Below are 25,917 nucleotides of genomic sequence, written 5' to 3'. Positions count from 1 at the left end.
TTAGTTAAACAAGCAGGGTGACAATATATAGCCTTGATGTACTGCTTTCCCTGTTTGGAACCAGTCTGTTGTTCCATGTCCAGTTCTAACTGTTGCTTCTTGACCTGTATACAGATTTCTCAGGAAGCAGACCAGGTGGTCTGGTATTACCATCTCTAAGAATTTTCCACAGTTTGTTGTGATCCACACAATCAAAGGCTTTGGCTTAGTCAATAAAGCAGAAGTAGATGTTTTTCTGGAACTCTCTTGCATTTTGGATGATCCAACAGATGTTGGCATTAGCCTATATTAAAATAAGAAGTAATTCAGGTGTATCTGATAGATTACTTATAGGCAAGGGCTTTGTTAGGAATGGCAATTTCAGAATCTGGGCCAGAAAATCTCATTTTGTTTGCCTCTGAAAACCCTTAGTCTTCATAAGAATTGCCAGGATCTAAACCCCTTGTGGATGTTTCCCTGGTGGCTCAGTGGTAAAGAATCCGTCTGCAATGCAGGAGCTGTAGGAGAACTGGGTGTTCGATCCTTGGATGGGAAAGATTTCCTGGAGAAGGGCATGGCAACTGACTTCAGGATTCTTGCCTGGAGAATACTATGGACAGAGGAGCCAGGCTAGCTACAGTCCATAGGGTCACAAAGAGTCAGACATGACTGAAGTGACAGCATGCACTCAAACCCCTTGTGACTACAGCTCAATTGAGATTACTGAATTTAATTGTACACATCCCTAGATCCAGAATATTTGAAGGGCTCCTCTAAACATTCCAGAATATAAATACCAAAGCTAGGTAACCAAGTTACCAAAACTGCCTTCAGGGGTAGGAAACTGATAAAAATGTCATAAACACTTTCTCATGAAGTATAGCAAACAAACAAGTACAGAAATAACAAAAATGACACAATGTGCTTACCCATTATTTATATCAACAGCTTCTCCCAAAAGTATCTTTCAAGACAGCTCTGTTGTATTGAATGAAGTCACTGCAGGTATAGTAATGGTTTTTAAACACATGGAGGATAACTAAAAAACAGCAGGTATGCCAATCCTAATCTCCCAGATCATCCATCTCCCCTTCTCCACGCCTCCCACGTGTGTGTTCTCTACTCTGCTTCTCTATGCCTGCCCTGGAAATGGGTTTATCTGTACCATTTTTCTAAACTCCACATATACTGGTTAATATACTCTATTTGTTTCTCTCTTCCTGACTTAACTCTGAGCGACAAGACTCTAAGACGATCCACATAGCTAGTGGAAAGCTGCTGTACAGCACAGAAGTTCAGCTCTGTGCTCTGATCTCCTAGATGGGTGGGACGGGAAGGGGTGGCTGGGACGGAAGCTCAAAAGGGATACGTGTTTAAGTATCGCTGATTCACTTTGTCTCGCAGTAGAAGCTAACGCAACGCTGTAAAGCAGTTGCACCTCTCCTTCAAAAAAAAAGAAAAAAATGTATTAGCCTTCTTCCCTCAAACAGTATTAGCCTTCTCCCATCAAAATATCAGAAACTGTCACGTAATAAAAAAAAAATTCTTTGACTTAATAGTTTTATGACTTGAGCCAAATTTTTATGTGCCATTTATTGTCGCAACGCCTGAAGATACAATTGCAAATTATTCACGGTCTACCTGAAGATCAGGATACCGTTAGGGGATGTGACTTTCTTAGCGGGGCGCTAGGCTGACGGAGACCCACCCCCGCGAAGCAGAGGCGGAGGACCCAGTCAGCGGAGGGGCGCCGGGACACCCTGGCAACCGAGGGCTCGGCCCAGTCCCGCCGACCCGGGCTGTCGCCTGCGGTGTTGGCTTCTCGCGCAGTCAGGTGTCTCCGGAGGCAGGCGCAAGATATTTATGACCGCGGGGTTGGGCCGGGAATGCAGGGCAGAGGAGCAGCCGGTTGTGCCTCTTCCTCCCCAGGCTTATTCGCAGCCAGAGACGCCCCCGCCCCCCCACCCCTCTACACCCCTCAGCCGAAGGCGCTCCGACAGGTGACTCGAGTGAGGGGCGGCAATCGTAGGGTCGCTCTCGACCAGCAGCGAAGCTCGGCGCACCGACTTCTCGCGAGGTTTCGGGCCCCCCCTCCGCCCCCTCACCCGCCCCCTCCCGACTGAGGCGCCGGCAGCTCCCGCTATGGCTGCGCTGCGGAGGCTCCTGTGGCCGCCGCCTCGGCTGCCGCCTCCGTGCTCGCCTCACCATCCCGCCCCTGGGCCGTGGGGGCGGCCTGCGGGGACAGCCCCGGGCCCTCCGGGCCGGCCCTTCTCCTGCCGGGAGGAGGACGAGGGGGCTGTGGCGGAGGCGGCTTGGAGGCGGCGGCGGCGCTGGCGGGAGCTAAGCTTCGCGGCCGCGGCCGGCGGGGGTCTGGTCGGCCTGGTGTGCTACCAGCTGTACGGGGACCCCAGGGCCGACTCCGCGCGGGCGGCGGGCGCCTGGCTCCCCTCGGAGAGCGCGGCTGCCGAGCCAGAGGACCCGCCCGGCGGCGGGAGGCTACTTCCCATCCCGGTCGCCGCTGCCAAGGAGACGGTACGTGCGTGGGAGCGCCTGCGCGCGCCTGGGCTGGCCGGCAGGTGACTCCTGGGGTGAGGACGGCCAGGTGTTAACACCTGAGCGCCGGGAGAGACGGGGTGACGGCCGCGCGGGGCGCGCGTGAGACTCGACGTTGGGGGTTGTCGCGGTGTGACTCTGGGGCCGCCGATCGGGGACGTCCTGTGAGCGAGACCGAAACCTTCTAGGCCGGGCAGCCCCGAGTCTGTTCACCCAGCGTGGGCAAGACACATCTGGTGCATCACATGTCTTGACGCATCACATCAGGACCTTTAGGTTGCTGCAGCCGCCACCTAGCCACCAAAGCCCAAACCCACGACAAAATAAAACAAAAAACCCCGACCCAGCCGAAGCCAAGGACAAGGGAGGCTGAAAGTTATGGCAAAAAGAAGGGCTGCATAACGCTAGAGAACATACTCCCGGGCCTCAGCGCATGATCAAGGAGGTTCAGCGCCATAGGAGCGCATCAAAGGCGTGGTCTGAGATCCCAGAGGCCACTGCATTATTGTATGGAGGTTTATGAGTCCCAAGAGCGGAAACGCCAAAACTGTGTAGCCTCCTTATCATACATAGGTCGGAAAGAACAGTGAAGATGTCACCAGATTAAAAAACAACAACAACAATTATTCAAGAAGTATATTTCTCTCCCTCCCTCCTCCCCCAGTAAAGCCAGATACTCTTGCTGCTGCTGCTGCTGCTGCTGCTGCTGCTGCTGCTGCTGCTGCTGCTGCTTCTGCTGCTGCTGCTAAGTCGCTTCAGTCGTGTCCGACTGTGCGACCCCATAGACGGCAGCCCATGAGGCTCCCCCGTCCCTGGGATTCTCCAGGCAAGAACACTGGAGTGGGTTGCCATTTCCTTCTCCAGTGCATGAAAGTGAAAAGTGAAAGTGAAGTCGCTCAGTCGTGTCCGACTCTTAGCGTCCCCATGGACTGCGGCCCACCAGGCTCCTCCGCCCAGGGGATTTTCCAGGCAAGAGTACTGGAGTGGGGTGCCATTGCCTTCTCCGAGATACTCTTAAGTACGGTCAATAAGCGAGAAGTTGGATAGGACAGTAAAAGTAGGAAACTGAAAGAGGATTAACTCTTGTAGAGGAACTTCAGAGGAAACTGTTCAGGTATCATGTAGTTGACAATATAAGGTAAAGGTGAGTATGAGGCAAGAGTGAGAAGAGCAGCAAGAAGCTTTTGTCTTACTAGTGTATTGAGTCATGCATGACTAGGAAGTCATCTAGGAAAATTCTTGCAAGACAGGAAGAATGTGAAGGGCTTAGATGACAATAATTGGGGAAAGAGACAGCTATTCTGTTTTGAACTTTAATATAATTTATATACCCTTTATTCTTTGCCCAAATAGGTGATGGTGATCTGATGTAAGTTCATCAGTTCTTTTGGTGGAGACTATTGATGTATTTAGAGCAGGGAATCTATATTAAGGACCTTCTAGTAGCAAATCACAAATACATAGCACAAAGTCTCTTTATACAGTGAATGCTTAAAATACTAGCAAATACCTTCAACCTTCACCCCCTTGCCCCTGCCACAAACACATGTTATGCTTGTGTCCTGTTTAACCAAGTGAAAGTGAAAGGTGCTCAGTCGTGTCCAAGGCTTTGTGACCCCATGGACTGTACAGTCCACGGAATTCTCCAGGCCAGAATACTGGAGTGGCTAGCCTTTCCCTTCTCCAGGGGATCTTCCCAACCCAGGGATCAAACCCAGGTCTCCCACATTGCAGGGTGTTTCTTTACCAGCTGAGCCACAAGGGAAGCCTTTTAATCAACCACAGTTATCTGGGAACACTGAAGATTCAAATGGTATTTTCTTCTTTCTAAAAAATCAATTTTACTGTTAAAGTTGAGAGAGTGTCATGCAGTTTTTGAAAGCCCACACTCAGAAAGCTGGGACTCTGGTTTTATCACTTCCTAGTCGTGTCATTACTGAAACTCAATGCCAGTTTCCTCATCTGTGAAAATAATAGAGTCTGTCTCATAGAGTTGTGACAGTTAAATGAGTTAATATATTTAAAGGAGTTAGAATGGCACTCCTAGCATGTAGTGAGCATTCAGCAAATTTGTATTTTTATTTTATTCATTTGTTTACTTATTGTCTGTATTTATTTACCTATATTATTATTGCTTGGTGTTTATAAAATTCTTGTACATTGTTTTAAAAATCAAATAATACGAATGAGATGGCTGGATGGCATCACTGACTCGATGGATGTGAGTCTGAGTGAACTCTAGGAGTTGGTGATGGACAGGGAGGCTTGGCGTGCTGCAATTCATGGGGTTGCAAAGAGTCGGACATGACTGAGCGACTGAACTGAACTGTGTCTTACCCTTATTCCTTTTGTATTTTATTTTTCCTGCCCTCTGAAAACTTTTATAATCTTTTTATCCCTGGTGTTTGAAAATTTCAGGATAATGAGCTTTGGTGTGGGCATTTTTTTGTTTATTGTGCCTTATACTTAAGGATCCTTTCAGTAAGGAAATTCACATCTGAAAGTTCTTTGTACTTTTCTTGTATTATTTCTTGGAGAGTTTCTTCTCTGTTTTCTTTTTCTGGAATCTGTGTCAGTCTGAAGTTACACTTCCTGACAGATCCTAATCTAATTCAAATTCTAATCTTACTTAAATTCCAGCTTTTTAATCTGTTTATTTTTATGAGAAGTATCTTTGACTTTATCTTCTAACCTGCGTTAAGAACTATTTTGTGTTCTCTGCTATTCATGTGTTTCAGCATTCTGTTTTGTTTTATGGCTGCTAAAGTACTCTTTGTATCATAAGGATATTAATTATAGGATTTTAAAAAATTGTCTACTACTCTATGCATTGTGTTGTTTCTTCCAGATTTTTTTTTTTAAATTTTTGTTTGATTTTCTAAGCTGTCACTTCCTTTTTGGAGATTTACCTTGCTTACCTGTGGTTGCTGCCTGTCTGAATTTGAGAAGCTGTTTGTACCTGAGCATGACTTTTCATTTGGTAATCTGGGCCTTTCATTAGGGTGGCATCCAAATGTCAGTATTTTAAAAGTCTTTTTCTCTGGTGTCATTGCACTTCTGTAAAGAATAGGTGAGTTGGGAGGAGGAGTTGTCTTCTGGATTCAGGCACAGGTGCATGTTCTTGTGAGTGCCTGTGTGCTGGGGGAATGTCCAGGGATGGGCTTCCATGCTGTTATCTCATCCTCTGTCTTCAGCCCCACTGCTTGCTCTGCTTCCACAACAACATGTGTTCCCTGGGCCTCATCCTTTCTGGGGTCTGTGCTGAAAATCAGCCAACTTCTGTTTGGCCTCCTCCTCCACGGCACCCAGGGAGCGCCTCTGCTTCTCTAGGTCAATTATCACTCCTCCAGGTCTGCAATTTTACAAGTCTGATGAATTATCTTGAGTGTTTAAGTCTCCTTTCCTTTTTTAGTCCTTGTGTGTTTACACCTTTTGAGAGATTCATTTATTGTGATTTTAATGTGGTTAAAAGAGGAAGGGGCTGAAAGTCATGAGCTCAATCTGCCATGTGTCAGAAATAGTTTCAACTTGTGTTGCCTCTTCATTTATTATGCTGATATTTGATTTCCCTGAAGTGGTAGAAGTGATTCCTTTTGATGTTTCATACTATAGCTAAGAAACTTCGATTTATAAAGCCTCTTTTAAGCTTCATTTTATATTGAACATAAACCTAGCATATAAATTAACCTATAGCTGTTATGAGAATAATATAACTGATGGGAGTGAACAACAGTAGCCTACAGACATACAGTTCTGTTACCTTGAAGATGTTTGTTTTAAAGACACTGCCTCTGAACTTCCTCCAGAAGGCCTTCCCTGATAGATTTGTTCAAATACCCCTGCTTATCCTGTATTCCCAGATGATGACTTTTTGCAATTTTTTGTTAACTGTCTTCTCTGCTGTCTTAGTCTTTTAAGGAGCAGCATAGTGTTGGTCTTGATCACCTTTATATCTTCATTGCCTGGTATGGAGCCTATTCCTGGTTTCTTGTTCTTTAGTCCCTCAGTTGTGTCTGACTCTTTGCCACCCCATGAACTGTAGCCTGCCAGGCTGCTCTGTCCATGGGATTCTCCAGGCAAGAATACTGGAGTGGGTTGACATTTTTTCCTGCAGGGATCTTCCCAACTCAGGGACTGAACCCGCATCTCTTGTGTCTCCTGCATTGGCAGGCGGGTTCTTTACCACTGAGCCAGCAGGGAAGCCCTCTAATCTTAGTAGGCACACAGTAAATATTTGTTGAGCAAATAAACCCATGCTAAATATTTGCCCAGGACATACACATTGAAAAGACACAACCCCATCCTGTGAGAATTAATAGTTTCATATTTTATTCAACTAAAGTAGTTATTTATAGCATTAGAATTGGGAAGACTTCAGCCAAGGTCAAAATTCTGGGCTTTGGGAGACCAAATCATGTGACATTTTATTTGTTTTAATTGTGCAAGCTTGGCTTGCCAAAATTTTTCTGTAAATATGGACTTGAATGTTATTAATGTTATACAGAGATGTTGACAAGATTTTGTTTAGAACCCTACAGTTAACCTTAAAGCACTATTTTTATCAGTGGAAAAATTTTTGTTCTAAAACTGGCTTTCTGTTTCAGGGTCAGAATTTTTTTAAATCTGCTAGGTTGCTTAACATACCTTAACCTACTATTTTATATATTATTTGTAAGGCATGACCTATTTTATGATTTGTTCGTCTTAAGAAGAAAAGAGAACAGTATTTTTTTAAATTTTTTACCTCTTTTGTGTATTTCTATAATAAAGGCCAATAATCATGTATTTTTAAGTTTCTTTCGCTGTATACCTTTTCCAACCTCTTTTTAAGGCAACACATTTTGATACTTGAGGTAATGCTTCTTCTTTCTCGGAATATTGAAGAACTTGCCAGATGTGTAAATGTAGAAGAATTTTATGAGAGGAGTCACGTAGATGGGAAGCTGAAGATAGGTAAATTCTGTGTAGAATAACCTGGTTGTATAGGAAGTTAAACTAGGTGATCCCCTCTTTTGTTTTCCTGGTAGAATCTGGGTTTCCCATGTGGCTAAGATGGTAAAGAATCTGCCTACAATGCAGGAAACCTGGGTTTGATCCCTGGGTTGGGGAGGTACCCTAGAGAAGGGCATGGCAACCCACTCCAGTACCTTGCCTGGAGACTTCCATGGACAGAGGGGCCTGATGGCCTACATACAGTCCATAGGGTCACAAAGAGTTCACTAACACCTTCACTTTTTCACTTTCAGGATCTGGTAGATTTATTTGTCACAGGGTGGCCAGGTGAGATGCTATTGCCTCTTAGGAGAGAATGTTAGATGGTATGGTTCTCCACATTCTTGGTTAAAAAGAAAATACACATCAAGCAGTTTATGTTGTTTCATTTTTGCTGTGCTTTGAGGCTTGTGGGATCGTAGTTCTCTGACTGAGGCCCTCAGTAGAGAGAGCATGGGATCTAACCACTGGACCACCAAGGAATTTCCATGGCAAGCAGTTTTTAACAGTGATATTTCTTTAGACAAGAGATGGTTGTGGCTTTACTAGGAAAATGACAGTGAGGCACTTAGAAGTTGCTGGATGGGAGAGAGATTAGGAGGTCAACAGGATTGGCAGTTGATTGGTCTTCAGGAATGAGAGAGATGGAAGTGTCTAGGATGAGATTCAAGTTTTTGTTTTGGGTGACTTGGGTGGGTAGTGCAGCAGTTCACTGAGACTAGGTCCTCAGGAGAAATAACAAAAAGACAGGTTAGGGGTAGTGTACATGGATGATGAATTTCTAACTTGCACAGTGGATCAAAGGATCTTTGGACAGCTGAAGGGATGTTTCTAGCTCAATACATAGGTCAGAAGCACTGGAGAGAAATCTGTACTATAGATACTGACTTGGGAGTTGTCAAGTGTTGAAAGTCGTAAGAATGTATGACATTATTCAGAATACACATAACAAGAAAAAGCACTTAAGGAGAGAGCCCTGGTGAGCATCAGCAATTTATAAGACCAACAGAGAAATGGAACTCTGCAAAAAGCTGAGACCCAGACAGATTAAAGAAAGCCAGGAAGGTCACGGAAACCAACAAAAGATTGCAATTCAAATATTCTAAAGTTTATTACTCAAAAGTGCTATCATGAACTAAGTATTTAACTTTCAAAAATATTGCACCTATATATCACCAAATAATTAAAATCTAGAACTTATCCTGAGTCATTATGGTAGTTACTTAAAAGGTTTTATAAAACTGTAGGCCAGGAGGCAAATTTCTCAAGGTGCCTGCCACCTGCTGGCAGATTATAAGAGAATAGCACTTGTGTCTTCTTCCCCACACCCCTCATCTCTCAGAATTCGAAGCTTGGCTGAAGCCATAGATTGAGTTGAACATTGATCTTCAGTAGAATGGTGAAAACTGGGAGGATATGGAAAAATGAACCACAGTAGAGTGATCTAATTGTCAAGATTTATAAGGGCAGAAGTTGCTGGGATTATAGGGGGTGCATTGTTTGATGATCAGCTGAGAGAAAAATTCTAGAAACATGACTCTTCCATGTTTCATTGATATGTTTTATTCAGGACTTAGATTCTCTTAAAATCTGTAGAGAAAGTGGCATTCTTCAATGCATATGTAATTCACGTAGCTGTGCAGCTGTGCTCTCTTAATTGTAGATGGGTACAGTGACTCCCTAGGAAGCTTGATTCCTTTGGACTAAAAAGGTATTGGGGGACAGATGGGACAGTTACCTGACCTAGAAAAATGGGTGGAGACACTCTGGTGTAACTCCTGATTCACTCAGAGTATCGCATACTAGTCAGAAGCAATTTGATCTTCACTTAATGTTTAGCTTCTGCCTGAGAAAGTACAGATCTTCCTCCCCTTTCTTTCCCTCCTGTCCTCCCTCTACAGTGATCTCTGCCCAAGGCTGCTTGTGATTGCCCTGTTGTAGTCGTTCAGTTGCTAAGTGGTGTCTGACTCTTTGCAACCTCATGGACTGCAGCATGACGGGCTTCCCTGTCCTTCACTATCTCCCAGAGTCTGCTTAAACTCATGTCCATTGAATCGGTGATGCCATCCAACCATCTCATCCACTGTCACCCCCTTCTCCTTTCACCTTCAGTCTTTCCCAGCAACAAGGTCTTTTTCAGTGTGTTGGCTCTTCACATCAGGTGGCCAAAGTGTTGGAGCTTCAGCATCAGTCCTACCAATGAATATTCGCAGTTGATCTCCTTTAGGATGGACTGGTTGGATCTCCTTGCAGTCCAAGGGACTCTCAAGAGTCTTCTCCAGCACCACAGTTCAAAAGTATCAATTCTTGGCCACTCAGCAAAGAAATAGAGGAAAACAACAGAATGGGAAAGACTAGAGATCTCATCAAGAAAATTAGAGATACCAAGGGAACATTTCATGCAAAGATGGGCTCGATAAAGGACAGAAATGCTATGGACCTAAAGAAGCAGAAGGTATTAAGAAGAGGTGGCAAGAATACATGGGAGAACTGTACGAAAAAGATCTTCACGACCCAGATAATCACGATGGTGTGATCACTCATCTAGAGCCAGACATCCTGGAATGTGAAGTCAAGTGGGCCTTAGAAAGCACCACTATGAACAAAGCTACTGGAGGTGATGGAATTCCAGTTGAGCTATTTCAAATCCTGAAAGATGATGCTGTGAAAGTGCTGCACTCAATATGTCAGCAAATTTGGAAAACTCAGCAGTGGCCACAGGACTGGAAAAGGTCAGTTTTCATTCCAATCCCAAAGAAAGGCAATGCCAAAGAATGCTCAAACTCCCGCACGATTGCACTCATCTCACACGCTAGTAAAGTAATGCTCAAAATTCTCCAAGCCAGGCTTCAGCAATATATGAACCATGAACTTCCAGATGTTCAAGCTGGTTTTAGAAAAGGCAGAGGAACCAGAGATTAAATTGTCACATTTGCTGGATCATGGAAAAAGCAAGAGAGTTCCAGAAACACATCTATTTCTGCTTTATTGACTATGCCAAAACCTTTGACTGTGTGGATCACAATAAACTGTGGAAAATTCTGAAAGAGATGGGAATACCAGACCACCTGCCTCTTGAGAAACCTATCTGCAGGTCAGGAAGCAACAGTTAGAACTGGACATGGAACAACAGACTGGTTCCAAATAGGAAAAGGAGTACGTCAAGGCTGCATATTGTCATCCTGCTTATTTCACTTTTATGCAGAGTACATCATGAGAAATGCTGGGCTGGAAGAAGCACAAGCTGGAATCAAGATTGCTGAGAGAAATATCAATAACCTCAGATATGCAGATGACACCACCCTTATGGCAGAAAGTGAAGAGAAACTAAAAAGCCTCTTGATGAAAGTGAAAGAGGAGGGTGAAAAAGTTGGCTTAAAGCTCAACATTCAGAAAACTAAGAACATGGCATCTGGTCCCATCACTTCATGGGAAATAGATGAGGAAACAGTGGAAACAGTATCAGACTTAATTTTTTTGGACTCCAAAATCACTGCAGATGGCGACTGCAGCCATGAAATTAAAAGACGCTTACTCCTTGGAAGGAAAGTTCTGGCCATTCTAGATAGCATATTCAAAAGCAGAGACATTACTTTGCCAGGTCTGTCTAGTCAAGGCTATGGTTTTTCCAGTGGTCATGTATGGATGTAAAAGTTGGACTGTGAAGAAAGCTGAGCGCCAAAGAATTGATGCTTTTGAACTGTGGTGTTGGAGAAGACTCTTGAGAGTCCATTGGACTGCAAGGAGATCCAACCAGTCCATCCTAAAGGAGATCAGTCCTGGGTGTTCACTGGAAGGACTGATGCTGAAGCTGAAACTCCAGTACTTCGGCCACCTCATGCGCAGAGTTGACTCATTGGAAAAGACCCTGATGCTGGGAGGGATTTGGGGGCAGGGGGAATAGGGGATGACAGAGGATGAGATGGCTGGATGGCATCACCAACTCGATGGACATGAGTTTGTGTGAACTCTGGGAGTTGGTGATGGACAGGGAGGCCTGGCATGCTGTGATTCATGGGGTTGCAAAGAGTCGGACACGACTGAACAACTGAACTGAACAGCATTCTTTCTGGTCCAACTCTCACATCTGTAAATGACTACTGATTGCCCTGTGCCACAGCTTTAAACTCAGGGATTAAAGTGATTGTGGAAATAACATAGGTTGAAATAAGTAAAAGCAATGTGCCATGAGGAACAGCTGGCTTGAGGTCAGGAGAAAGAAGTCAGGATGATGACCTTGCCTTTACTCTCCTGTGCCCTGTCTGGCTGAGTCAGCAGCCTTTAAATTGACTTTCCAGGAAGTCTCAAAAAACAGTTTTATTTACATTAGCGAAAACTTCATCAAACGGCCTATCCAACTGCAACAAAGCCTGAGAGATATGACCTTGTTCTGTGTGCTCTTGGGCCCAGCTAACATGAGTCCTCTTTCTAAGGAAAAACTAGAGAATGAACAGTAGGTATATATTGGTCTTTGTCGGTTGTGAAATATATTGTGTTGGGAGAATAGCTTTTAAGTGAAAAGAAAATGCTCCTAAATAAATTATGGGATGTTCACTTAATAAAATAAATGGTTTAGCCTTCTGGTTTTATCCATACAGCATGCTCCATAATCTGTCATCAAAATATTTTAAACATCCTTTTAAATACCATTCCACCCTTTTAAGAAACTAAAGGAAATTGCCAGGGCAGAAGTAAAGAGGAAACTAGGAGCTAGAATAGTGTGAGCTGTGGCTTCAGTGAGAGAGCAGTTGAGTTGTTATTCATGGAATCCTGGGGGTTTGGATTTTAAGGCCTTCGTGGGGACAGGAAACAAGACCTTGGAAAGTTGGAACTGAAATTCCATCTCCCTAAAGCCAGAGCCTACAGCAACAGAACCGATGATGAACGAGTGATTCCCCAGACCCCTCCCCTCCCTCCCGGTGCTGGGCAATGACAGGGAAGCCTGAAGATGTCTGCATGGGCTCTAAGTGGAAAAAAGGACTCTCCTGAGAATGTATAAAAATGGTCCCACACTACCTCATGGGGCTTCCCAGGTGGCTCAGTGGTAAAGAATCCACCTGTGAATGCAGGAGATGTGGGTTCAATCCCTGGGTTGGGAAGATCCCTGTGAGAAGTGGCAACCCACGCCAATATTCTTGTCTGGGAAATCCCTGAACAGAGGAACCTGGTGAACTACAGTTCATGGGGTTGCAAAAGAGTTGGACATGACTTAGTAAATAAACAACAACACTGCCTCATATGGGTTTAGAGTTAGCACTTCTATTACCCTGGGTGGGAAAAAACACAACAACAACAACAAACTGATAAAGCCGGCAGAAAAAAATAAAAACTTCTTTGAGGGAGATTCCCTAAATACAGGCCACCTGTAATTTCTACAGAGAAGGCCTCTAGGAGGATAAACTCATAAACTCAGCAAGCTGAGTGATTATATTCCTCACAGTTTAATAATAGGATCATTTGGTTGAGTCTGTCAATTAAGGATATTCAGAAGGATTAAAGGCATAATGGGAAATCAGTATGAAGAATGGTAGATTATAATAAAGAACCAAATAGAACTTCTCATAATGTAAAATATGGTCTTTGAGGTTGGATAGATTAGACAGCATATAAAACATAACTGAAGAGGCAATTAGTAATCTGGAAGATAATTTTGAGGAACTACACAGAATGTAACACACTTTTAAAGAAATGGCAGAACTTCCCTGGTGGTCCAGTGGTAAAGAATCCACCTGCCAATGCAGGAGAAATGGATTAGATCCCTGGTCTAGGGAGATCCCACATGCTGTGGGGCAGCTAAGCCCGTGTGCCACAGCTACTGAGCCTGTGTTCTAAGCCTGTAGCCGCCACTACTGAAGCCTGAGTACGCTAGGGTCCATGCTCTGCAGCAGGAGAAGCCATCACAATTAGAAACCTTTGAGGTCACAACTAGAGAGTAGCCCCTACTTGTCTCAACTAGAGAAAAGCCCGCACAGTGACCAAGACCCATCACAGCCAAAAAAAAAAAAAAGAGAGAGATGGCAAATACTAAGGAGTGTTTAAGGGATGTGGAAGATAGACTGAAAGGGTCTAAAATTCCTCAATTAGGGATTACAGGCTCAGAGAACCGAGAGAATGAGAAGCAGTATTCTAAGAGAATACCTGAACAGTTCTTAGAAGGAACACAAACATTAATCCTCAGATTCAGGAAGCATAAACAGTCCTGAGCAGGATAAATACAAATGGTCAGATTATAGTGAAACTGAAAATCAAAAATAAAGGAAGATAGAACCAGTTTCCTAGAAAGGCGTGGCTGTTGGCCTGATTGAAGACTAATTTGTGACAATGGATAGAAGTCAGGAAACAACTAGATAGTATTTTCAAAGAGATAAGAGAAAATAACTACCATTAGATATCTTTACCTAGATAAATTATCATTTAGGAATGAGGATAAAATAAATTCATTTTTCAAAGTCTGAGATTGCTCTGATCATCATTGAAGGAACTATTAAACAGTGACTATCAGGAAGAAATGAACATGAAAAAAGGGTGAAATTTAAGAAGCAACAGTAAATAAAGAAATCAGTAAAGATGAAGTAAATCTTAAATATTGACTACATATTACAAAAATAATAATTATTATCTCAAAAGCTAAACCAAACTGGATCTCAAATATTGGATAACAGTGATATACAAAACAGTAGGACTTGATTAGAGTTGAACTGTTCTGTGTGGGAAGCAAAAGTAAAATTAGATGCCTGCTGCTGCTGCTTCTAAGTCGCTTCAGTCATGTCCGACTCTGTGCAACCCCATAGACGGCAGCCCACCAGGATCCCCCGACCCTGGGATTCTCCAGGCAAGAACACAGGAGTGGGTTGCCATTTCCTTCTCCAATGTGTGAAAGTGAAAAGTGAAAGTGAAGTTGCTCAGTCGTGTCCGACTCATAGTGACCCCATGGACTGCAGCCCACCAGACTCCTCTGTCCGTGGGATTTTCCAGGCAAGAGTACTGGAGTGGGGTGCCATTGCTTCGGGTTACATGTGCTTTAATTTGCTTCCTGGGGGTCCCGGAGGCTGCTCTTCAGGCGGAGGCACTAGGCTCGGCTCTCCTGCAGCGGGCCCCCCACGCCAGCCCTGCAGACCCTCAGGAAGGGCTGTGCCCGCCTCCAGGCCGCCCGTGCCCGCCTCCAGGCCGCCCGTGCCCGCCTCCAGGCCGCCCGTGCCCGCCTCCAGGCCGCCCGTGCCCGCCTCCCGGGGTGGAGGCCGCCCGTGCCCTCCAGGAGCTCCTCATTGGTGATCTTCTTGGCCAACGGCCGCAGCCCGAGCAGCTCCACCATGTCGGCCCACTCCAACACCTTCTCCAGTAGCTGCCTGCCCACCTTGTCCACCTGCTCGGCGGCAGTGAGTGAGCAGGTCCAGGGTGTGCGCAGACGCGGAGCCGATGAGCCGCTGCACCTCCTTGTCTATGAGCTGGGCCATGGCCTCGCTGAATGGCCTCTCCACCAGCGCCTCGCCTGGCCATGGGAAATCGAAGGACACCTGGGCCAGCTTCTCGCTCATCCTGAGCTGCACAATCTGGGCATAGGTGCACTGGGTGACCTTCCTCAGGTCGTCCTGGCCCCCCATGGTGACCTGCCCAAAGAACAGCTGCTCAGCCACGTGGCTGCCCAGCATGGCGCACATGCAATCAAAGAGCTGCTCCCATGTGTACAGATACTGCTCCCTGGGCAGGCATTTGGGCATAGCCGAGCCCCTTGCCCTGGGGGACGATAGACACCTTGAGCAGGGGGTCTGCGCGTTCTAGGAACCAGCCCACCATGGCATGGCCAGGCTCCTGGTAGGCCACCATCATCTTCTCGCTGGGCTGCAGGACCTGTGTCTTCTTCTCAAGGCCTCCAGTGACCCTCTGGATGGCCTGCTTCTCCCCGACAGAGGGGTTTAGGTGGCGGGCGGCGATTAGGGTGGCTTCATTGCAAACATTAGAAATATCAGCACCTGTGAAGCCTGGAGTGAGGGCCGCAAGCTTCTTCGCCAGGGCATCCTTGCTGAGGCTCTCGTCCAACTTGAGTGGATGCAGGTGGACCCTGAAGATAGACAACCTGCCTTTGATTTCCAGGAGGCCAATGTAAATCTGACGGTCGAAGCAGCCCGGCCACATCAGGGCTGGGTCAAGGACGTCTGGGCGGTTGGTGCCGGCCAGCGCAATGACGTTCATGGTAGAGTTGAATCCATCCATCTCCATGAGCAGCTAGGTCAGGGTGTTCTGCTCACTCTGGCCTCCAAAGCGCCCACGGCCATGGTTCAGGCCAGTTGCATCAATCTCGAAAATTAGATGCCTACCCCATTGCAATAATAACCCAGGTGGATTACAGCCTTAAAGGTGATAAGTAAAACTTCAAGATATTTAGAGAAAAATATATGAAAATGAAATTTTGACCCTAGGAGGAGGAGGACTTTCAAAATAAGGCAAAGAACACAATTTCAGATGGAAAACACTGCCTCAATTCACTTCAATAAAACAAAAACACCTATGAAAATACAAAGACGTCTTGGAATGGAAGAAGATACTTAAGATACATAGCACTCCCATGAAGTAAGTATCCAGAATATATATTGATGATCTACAGATTAATAAGAAAAACAACAACACAATAGAAAAATGGGCAAAAAGTCCGAATAGGCAATTCAGGAGTAAGATATTCAAAAGACCTATAAATACATGAAAAGATGCTTAATATCACTAGCAATAGGGAAATACAACTATAGTGAAACACCCTACCGATTAGGTGTAGGGATGGTGGATTTGAATCTGTAAGGTCTATTTCACCTATATAGTTTTTTAATCTCAAAATCATTTTACTCTTTCTAATATTAGAAAGTTAGAACTGAACATGGAACAATGGACTGGTTCCAAACTGGGAAAGGAGTACGTCAAGGCTGTATACTGTCACCCTGCTTGTTTAACTTATATGCAGAGTGCATCATGTGACATGCCAGGCTGGATGAAACACAAGCTGGAATCAAGATTGCCAGGAGAAATATCAATAACCTCAGATATGTAGATGACACCACCCTTATGGCAGAAAGCAAAGAAGAACTAAAGAGCTTCTTGATGAAAGTAAGAGAGGAAAGTGAAAAAGTTGGCTTAAAACTTCACATTCAGAGAACTAAGATCATGGCAACTGGTCCTATCACTTCATAGCAAATAGATGGGGAAAAAATGGAAAAATTAAGAGACTTTTATTTTCCTGGACTCCAAGATCACTGCAGATGGTGATTGCACTCATGAAATTAAAAGACGCTTACTCCTTGGAAGAAAAGGTATGACAAACCTAGACAGCATATTCAAAAGTAGAGACATTACTTTCCCAGCAAATGTCTGTCTATCCAAAGCTATGGTTTTTCCAATAGTCATGTACGGATGTGAGAGTTGTACTATAAAGAAAGCTGAGAGCTGAAGAATTGATGCTTTTGAACTGTGGTGTTGAGAGAAGACTCTTGAGAGTCCCTTGGACTGCAAGGAGATCCAACCAGTCCATCCTAAAGGAGATCAGTCCTGGGTGTTCACTGGAAGGACTGATGCTGAAGCTGAAACTCCAATATGTTGGCCACCTGATATGAAGAACTGACTCATTTGAAAAGACCCTGATGCTGGAAAAGATTGAAGGCAGGAGAAGGGGACAGTAGAGGATGAGATAGTTGGATGGCATCACCGACTCAATGGATGTGAGTTTGAGCAGGCTCCAGGAGTTGGTGATGGACAGGAAAGCCTGGTGTGCTGCAGTCCATGGGTCATAAAGAGTCGGACATGACTGAGCAACTGAACTGAACTGAATACTTTATTGGGTTATTAGTAGTAGCTTTAATTTTGTTCCCATCTCTTAATCCTCTCCAAACTTAATTTTTAAATCTGTTTTATAAATGAAGGCAGTAGTTTTATAAACTTTGTCCCAGATAATGCCTTCAGCTTTCCTTTCTATTAAATTCAGGTAACATTTAAGTTCTTCCAAAAAATTTAATGCCAGTGTAATGGGAATAAACTACCCAAACTACATCATTTTAAAACTTGTTTATCCTTTTCTGTAATAATTTCAACAGTCAGAAACAAAAGCCACATGGTAACTTGAACAGTTAAGGCTCAGTATAAAGAAATATTAACCATTTACAGGGGATTAACTACTAAGAAGGAATCAGGATTATAAAGAATACCCTTGGGCTAAGAGAGGGTACCCAAGGAAGGAACAAAGTTGAAAGGACAGCAGCAGTGGCATCCCTCAGTTGGGAATCAGGCCTCATTGGAAGGTATGTTCACTGCTAGAGTTTATCCAAGTTGCTGGGCCAAGGCTGGCATAGAAAGAACCACAAGCGGGGACCGGCAGTCTGCAAGCCTCCTGCTGGGGTACCACTGGGCCAGTGTTGGCAGACTGGAATCCTGGACGGGAAATGCCTGACCCCACTCCCCCCACCCCCAGCTGGGAAGCATACAGGCCAAGGCTAGTTAGGCCGAGAATCTTAAGTTGTGACTAGCAAGCAGCGATCCGCCACCCTCACCCCCACTGGGGTACAGGTAGGTTGAGGAGTCTGAGACTGATTTTATTTAATGTTTTTTGTTTGGTTGTTTATAAATTATCCAAAAGAGAGGGAACATAGTTAAATCTCCAAATATTCAAGTTCTTCCAGAGAGTAAATTTCCAACTTGATTGGAATGGCCTATAAAAGAACATTTTTAAGGACTATATATATGAGTAAAGGACAAGGCAGGTGGGTTGCTCTGTGGTTGGTGTTCTGGACTAAATGGTCTGTGAAGTGAAGTGAAGTGACGTCGCTCAGTCGTGCCTGACGTTGCGACCCAGTGGACTGTAGTTTACAAGGTTCCTCTGTCCATGGAATTTTCCAGGCAAGAGTACTGGAGTGGGTTGCCATTTCCTTCTCCAGGGGATCTTCCCAACGCAGGGATCGAACCCAGGTCTCCTGCATTGCGGGCAGACGCTTTACCGTCTGAGCCACCAGGGAAGCCCAATGGTCTATATCTCCCCAAAATTCATATGCTGAAGCCCTAACCCCTCGATTAGGGCTGTATTAGAAAGTGAGACCTCCAGGGGAGTAATTAAGGTTAAATGAGGTCAGGAGAGTGGGCTCCCGATCTGATAGGATTAGTGTAAGCAGAGGCACCAGAGAGCTTGCCCTCTCTCTGTGTGCCCACACCCTGCAGAAGGGCCATGTGGGGACATAGAAGGAACGTGGCAGTCTGCAGGCCAGAGAGAGAGATCATACCACGTCAGTCCTGGCACCTTGATCTTGGACTTCTAGCTTCCAGAACTGTGACAAAGTAAATTCTGTCAGTAAGCCATCCAGTCTCTGCTATTTTGTTATAGCTGCAGGTAAATTCAAGGTGACTTATTTAAGGAAAAATAGCCGACTATTAATGGTATGGTGTGTTTGTTTCTTTCAGTTGTAATCTAGAAAAACTGTTTGGAGTGATTGTGTAATCAGGCCCCAAAGACGATGGCTGTCTGCATAGCCAGAGGTTTTGTCATTGAGGGTCAGCGTCACTCTCAAGAAATCAGTAGAATATGTGGTGTTGCATATGCAGTATGCTCATATTGCATAATCTAGGTGTTTGGAGCTGCGTCAGGATGATTGAGAGAAAGGTCGTAGCGCATGAAGCAGATGGGAGCCACAAGGAAATGTCAGGCAATTGGAATTGTTTGGTCACCATGGACGTATTTAGAGAGCTCCCAACTTAGAGTGACAGGGAAGTACTGAGCTGGCAAATATATGCGTGGATCTGAGGTGTCAAAGACTATTTCTGGACCCTGCTGATTAACACATAGGATACTCTTCGTAAACTGATTTTATTAACCAGAGGAGATGGAAGTGTTCTCATTTAATTTTCATGTAATGTTTACACTTTGTGGTTAACGTTCGCTGTTTAGTTGCTCAGTCGTGTCTGATTCTTTGCTACCCCATGGACTGTAGCCCGCCAAGCTCCTGTGTCCTTGAGATTCTACAGCCAAGAATACTGGAGTGGGTTGCCATTTCCTTTTCCAGGGAATCTCCCAAATCCAGGGATCGAACCTGGGTCTCCTGCATTGCAGGCAGATTCTTTACCAGCTGAGCCACTGGGGAAACCAGAAGAGTTAGTCTTAATTTGTCCATTTTACAGTAAAAATGCTAAAGTTTAGAAATGTCTTTTTCCCAAGTTTACCTAATTAGGAAGTATTGAAACTGGCATTTGAACATAGGCCTGGAGGACTGTAAAATCGGTGTGCTTGTATTTCAGTGTACCAAGTTGTGTAATATGGAAGAACACTCAGTTGGGTGTCCTGAAACCTGAGTTTTGGTCTCAGATTCATTTGCTGCCTGAGTGGCCCTGATTAAGTCCTGTCTAGATGCTGGACTAAACTAACTCTTTTGTAAAGTGGAGCTAATATATGTTCCATTTGCTTTTTAAGAAATAATATACCATTCCACAATTTTTTCTGTCTATACACATATGTCTGTGTACGCATGTGTATATGTGTATGTATTTATATGTGATATATAAATGATTCATGTTTAAGAATGAGCTTTTTTTGATTTTATCTTTTTATTTTTTACCCATTCTTCTGTAATTTGCTTTCTCTCACTCTGCTATGTGTCTTATGGTTCTTACCATAAAACCACTTCTAGATCTACCTAATCAAATCCTTTTTAAATGACCACAGACCACTCCAGTGATGTGCCATAATTTATTTAAACATTGCTCTACTGATGGGAATTTTGATTGTTTCTATTTTTCCACTGTTAACTGTGCTACGGTGAATATCCAGGGTTCTTTGTAGATGCAAATGTTAAGTTGCTGGGTCCATAGCTATTATATTTTGATGAAACTATCAATTTGTTCTTCAAAATGGTTATACTAAGGTATACTTTTGCCAGAATTAAGTAACTGGCGTCCAGTATCCCCTTTCACTTTGCCAAATTTGTTTTCCCAATTTGAGTATGAAAAATGATTTACCATGCTTGTTATAATTTCTACTTCTGTGATTGTTAGTGAAGTGGAGAACTTTTTGTTTATTTATAGTTTCCTGGGGATTGCCCATTAATATCCTTTGCCAACTTTTATTTTTTATTGACTGATTTTTAGAATATGCCAAAATATTAAATCCTGTTTCTACTTTATAGGTCACAAATGCTTTTCTGCCCTCAGTGCTATTAAAAATGTATTTTACAGGCCTGCAAACTAAACACATATCATTTCCCTTTTAGCAAAAATGTGACCATACTGTACATATTGTTCTTGCCTTTTAATCTGATATTATATTGAGATATCAATATATTATAGGTCTCTTCTTATATTTGGATGCTCTTCCAAACTATGGATATGTCATAATTCAAGTTTAATGTTTATTCCATTTTCAGTTTTTTTAAAAAAATCAGACTTGATAAAGGTTTGTCTGTTTTATTATATCTTTTCAAATGCCACTTTTTTGTGTTTAATGTTTTATTGGGGGAGTTTATTTCTGCTTTTATCTTTATTGTCTATTCCCTTCTACTTTCATCAAATTTATCTTCTTTTTTAACTTCTTGAGTTCGTATCCTCTTTTTTAGTTTCTATATAAATAAATACTTTGGAAAAGGAAATGGCAACCCACTCCAGTACTCTTGCCTGGAAAACCCCATGGGCAGAGGAGCCTGGTGGGCTGCAGTCCATGGGGTCGTGAAGAGTCAGACACGACTGAGCGACTTCACTTTCACTTTTCACTTTCATGCATTGGAGAAGGAAATGGCAACCCACTCCAGTGTTCTTGCCTGGAGAATCCCAGGGATGGGGGATCCTGGTGGGCTGCCATCTATGGGGTCACACAGAGTTGGACACGACTGAAGCGACTTAGCAAATAAATACTTAGTTCATTAATTTTAAATTCTGAATTGTTCTTATAGTAAATACATAGATGAATTTTTTTATGTCAGTAATGACATTGACCAAATTATACAGGGGGCTCTTTGTAAATTCCTAAGTGTCATTTATTTACAAAAAGCTTATAATCTCAGTTTTTATTTCTTTTTTAATACAATCATTGTTTATTTAATAGTGTATCTTAAATTTTCTGAAGTGGCCTTTTTTCTTTTAGTCTTTTTAGCATTTTCCCATATGCATCAGGGAATAAGCTTTGAAAGAATTTGTTTTTTAAAATGGAACATATCTAACTTTTAAATAGATAGTAATGCTGAAATGCATATTAGCTGTGTATGTACTAGCAGCTTAAAGAAAAAACTACCAATATATGTACCTTCTTTTGTCATGATCCTCTCTTCCCCAAAGAGATAACCATTTTATCATTCCCATAAGTTTTCATAGTTTTATTGCAAATGGATGTATCTCTGAATAGTATACACTTTCTCATTGGAAAAGACCCTGATGCTGGGAGGGATTGGGGGCAGGAGGAAAAGGGGATGACAGAGGATGAGATGGCTGGATGGCATCACTGACTCGATGGATGTGAGTCTGAGTGAACTCCGGGAGATGGTGATGGACAGGGAGGCCTGGCGTGCTGCGATTCATGGGGTCGCAAAGAGTCGGACACGACTAAGCGACTGAACTGAACTGAACTTATTTTGCAACTAAAATATTTTATATAAACAGTACCTACCTTTTTATAATTTGTCTTTTAAGTTAATGTTTAAGACATTTATCCATCTAGACACATGTACTTCTAGTTTATTTTCATTCCTGTAGAATCCTCTACTATATGAATATTTCATTAAACCTGTATAACTTTCACGGTTTTATCTTATTGATGTTTTCATGATAAAGTTTTTACATTCTTGGTTTACTGAAATCAAAGTTAATAAGCACCTTCTTTGTTTAGTTACCCAGATCCTTTTTCTTGTTTCTCCACTTGACCTATCCATTTCTAGTAAAGAAGTATTGACATCTCAGCCATGATTGTGAGTTGATCAAATTGCATTCTTTTAACAGTTTTTTCACCATATAATTTTAAGCTGCTTTGTTCATGTGTGTAGTACCTTCTTGGTGAATCTTTCTTTGTCCCATTTAACACTTTTCGTTCTTAATTCTGTGTATTTTCAAACACTCTTGGTATTGTTTTATTCTGTAAGGAACATTTAATAGTTTTTTTAAAAACCACAATATGAGAGTTGCTCACTTTAATGGAGGAGTTTGACCCAATCTTGCTTATTATAATTGTGGACATGTTTGTGTGCGTTTTTACTGTATTATGTGTATGTGTTACTATCTCTTTCCCTTTATCACCTGGCGTTAGACTGGTCTTTTCTTCCTTTATCATTTCTCTTCCTCTAGTGCTTTGAGAATTATACATCCTATTTCCAGTCTCCAAGTGGTTATATATCACTTTAACAAACTGTATATATTTTAATATATACATCTCAAACATGATATAAATTGGTATAAGAAAATTTACCAGTCCAAAAAAAGACAAATTACCATTCCAAAAAAAGACACGTCGTTGAACATGTTTTCCTGTATCACCTTCCCCACTCCTGCTCAGTTCAGTCGCTCAGTTGTGTCTGACTCTTTGTGACCCCATGAGTTGCAGCACACCTGTCCATCACCAACTCCCGGAGTTTACCCAAACTCATGTCCGAGGGATGGGGGAGCCTGGTGGGCTGCCGTCTATGGGGTTGCACAGAGTCGGACATGACTGAAGTGACTTAGCAGCAGCAGCAGCAAGTCCATTGAGTCAGTGATGCCATCTAGCCATCTCATCCTCTATCGTCCCCTTCTCCCCCTGCCCCCAATCCCTCCCAGCATGAGGGTCTTTTCCAGTGAGTCAGCTCTTTGCATGAGGTGGCCAGAATATTGGAGTTTCAGCTTCAGCATCAGTCCTTCCAATGAACAACCAGGACTGATCTCCTTTAGGATGGTCTGGTTGGATCTCCTTGCAGTCCAAGGGACTCTCAAGAGTCTTCTCCAACACCACAGTTCAAAAGCATCAATTCTTCAGTTTTCTTCACAGTCCAGCTCTCATATCCATACGTGACCACTGGAAAAACCATAGCCTTGACTAGACATACATTTGTTGGCAAAGTAATGTCTCTGCTTTTCAATATGCTGTCTAGGCTGGCCATAACTTTCCTTCCAAGGAGTAAAGAGTCTTTTAATTTTGTGGCTGCAATCACCATCTGCAGTGATTTTGGAGCCCCCAAAAATAAAGTCTGACACTGTTTCCACTGTTTCCCCATCTATTTGCTATGAAGTGATGGGACCAGGTGCCATGATCTTAGTTTTCTGAATGTTGAGCTTTAAGCCAACTTTTTCACTCTCCTCTTTCACTTTCATCAAGAGGCCCCTCAGTTCCTCTTCACTTTCTGCCATAAGGGTGGTGTCATCTGCATATCTGAGGTTATTGATATTTCTCCCAGCAGTCTTGATTCCAGCTTGTGCTTCATCCAGCCCAGCATTTCTCATGATGTACTCTGCATATAAGTTAAATAAGCAGGGTGACAATATGCAGCCTTGACGTACTCCTTTTCCTATTTGGAACCAGTCTGTTGTTCCATGTCCAGTTCTAACTGTTGCTTCCTGACCTGCAGATAGGTTTGTCAAGAGGCAGGTCAGGTGGTCTGTATTCCCATCTCTCTCAGAATTTTCCACAGTTTATTGTGGTCCACACAGTCAAAGGCTTTGGCATAGTCAAGAAAGCAGAAATAGATGTTTTTCTGGAACTCTCTTGCTTTTTCCATGATCCAGCGGATGTTGGCAATTTGATCTCTGGTTCCTCTGCCTTTTCTAAAACCAGCTTAAACATCTGGAAGTTCACAGTTCATGTATTGCTGAAGCCTGGCTTGGAGAATTCTGAGCATTACTTTACTAGAATGTGAGATGAGTGCAATTGTGCAGTAGTTTGAGCATTCTTTGGCATTGCCTTTCTTTGGGATTAGAATGAAAACTGACCTTTTCCAGTCCTGTGGCCACTGCTGAGTTTTCCAAATTTGCTGACATATTGAGTGCAGCACTTTCACAGCATCATCTTTCAGGATTTGAAATAGCTCAACTGGAATTCCTTCACCTCCACTAGCTTTGTTTATAGTGATGCTTTCTAAGGCCCACTTGACTTCACATTCCAGGATGTCTGGCTCTAGATGAGTGATCACACCATCATGATTATCTGGGTCGTGAAGATCTTTTTTGTACAGTTTTTCTGTGTATTCTTGCCACCTCTTCTTAATATCTTCTGCTTCTGTTAGGTCCATACCATTTCTGTCCTTTATCGAGCCCATCTTTGCATGAAATGTTTCCTTGGCATCTCTAATTTTCTTGATGAGATCTCTAGTCTTTCCCATTCTGTTGTTTTCCTCTTTCCTTGCATTGATCACTGAGGAAGGAAAAGAGTTATCAACTTTGTTTTTTAATAGTATGTTTTAATTTTTAAGGGAATCCTTATTTAACAATTACAGTAAGTTTTAAAAACATATTCAGTCATTCTTTTATTCAGCAAATATTTGAGAGCTTGCTCCAAGCCAGAAACTCTTCTAGGCACTGGGGAAGCAAAAGTGTACCAGTCAGACAAAAATTCCTGGCTTCATGGAATTTTTATTATCACAGAAGGCTGGAGATGGAAATTTTGGATTTGTCAGTATATTTATAATCTGTAAAGGCTAGATGAGATGATTAACGAAGTAAGTATAGATTCAAAAAAAGAGAGGAAGTCCAAGGACTGGCCTAGGGCAGTATCAACAAAAGTACCACAAAGGAACTGCCTGGGTAATAGAAGGGAAATGAGGAATGGGTGGACTTGGACAGGAAAAATTGTTGCAAGGAAAAGAGAGTTATCAACTGGGTCAGATGCTGTAAGATGAATTGACTGAGAATTGACCTCTGGATTTAGCAACATGGAGGTCATCAGTGACCTTACAAGCAGTATTAGTGGAGTGGTGAAGGGGAGGACTTGCTGAGAGGAAACCCGCTGTGACAAGCGGATGGAGAGGTGGGCCGGAAAGCTTCCAAGATGGGAGAAATGTGTGTGCACTGAAGGGAAGCACTCAGTGGGCATGGAAGAGGCAAAAACAGTGAGGTAGGAAAGGCAGGGGAGGTCACTGCTGGAGCAAGGCCCTGGAATAACAGGAAGAGGCTAGATGTATGTATCAACCGTGATTACTAACACCTCAGAGATATGTTCACCTACCGTCCTATCAAATAATGAGATGATATATGTGAAGGTGCTTTGTAAACTTATGAAAGAATCCTGTAATGTAAGCTAATGTAACAGTGCAAGTGGAGACTTTAAGTGGTCAGTTACTTTTTTTTCCCAATGTGATGTCAGCCAGGGAAGTGCTTCTTGACTGATCTTCAGTTGTGTATATTTCCAAATGGACACATTTACCAAGCATCAAAACATTTCTCTTAGAGGACTTTGGGATTTTCCCACACTGAGAACTTGATGTTTAACCT

General features: G+C 43.2%; 1 protein-coding gene across 2 annotated transcripts in view; it reads left to right on the top strand.

The window, feature by feature from the left end:
• Positions 1–2,100: 2,100 nt before the first annotated feature.
• The window catches only part of MICU3 (mitochondrial calcium uptake family member 3), an 85,507-nt gene continuing 61,690 nt past the window's right edge, over positions 2,101–25,917 (top strand). For both annotated transcript variants that reach the window (XM_027962686.2, XM_015104575.3), the window contains exon 1: positions 2,101–2,511. In XM_027962686.2, coding sequence (XP_027818487.1) covers positions 2,122–2,511 — 390 coding nt within the window. In that variant the 5' untranslated portion in view covers positions 2,101–2,121. The remainder of the gene's footprint in view (positions 2,512–25,917) is intronic.

This window comes from Ovis aries, chromosome 26 (genome assembly GCF_016772045.2).
Source record: "Ovis aries strain OAR_USU_Benz2616 breed Rambouillet chromosome 26, ARS-UI_Ramb_v3.0, whole genome shotgun sequence".
In the NCBI taxonomy this organism is placed as follows: Eukaryota; Metazoa; Chordata; class Mammalia; order Artiodactyla; family Bovidae; genus Ovis; species Ovis aries.
Note: the sequence above shows the minus strand (reverse complement) of the source record. Positions and strands in the feature narration are given on the sequence as shown.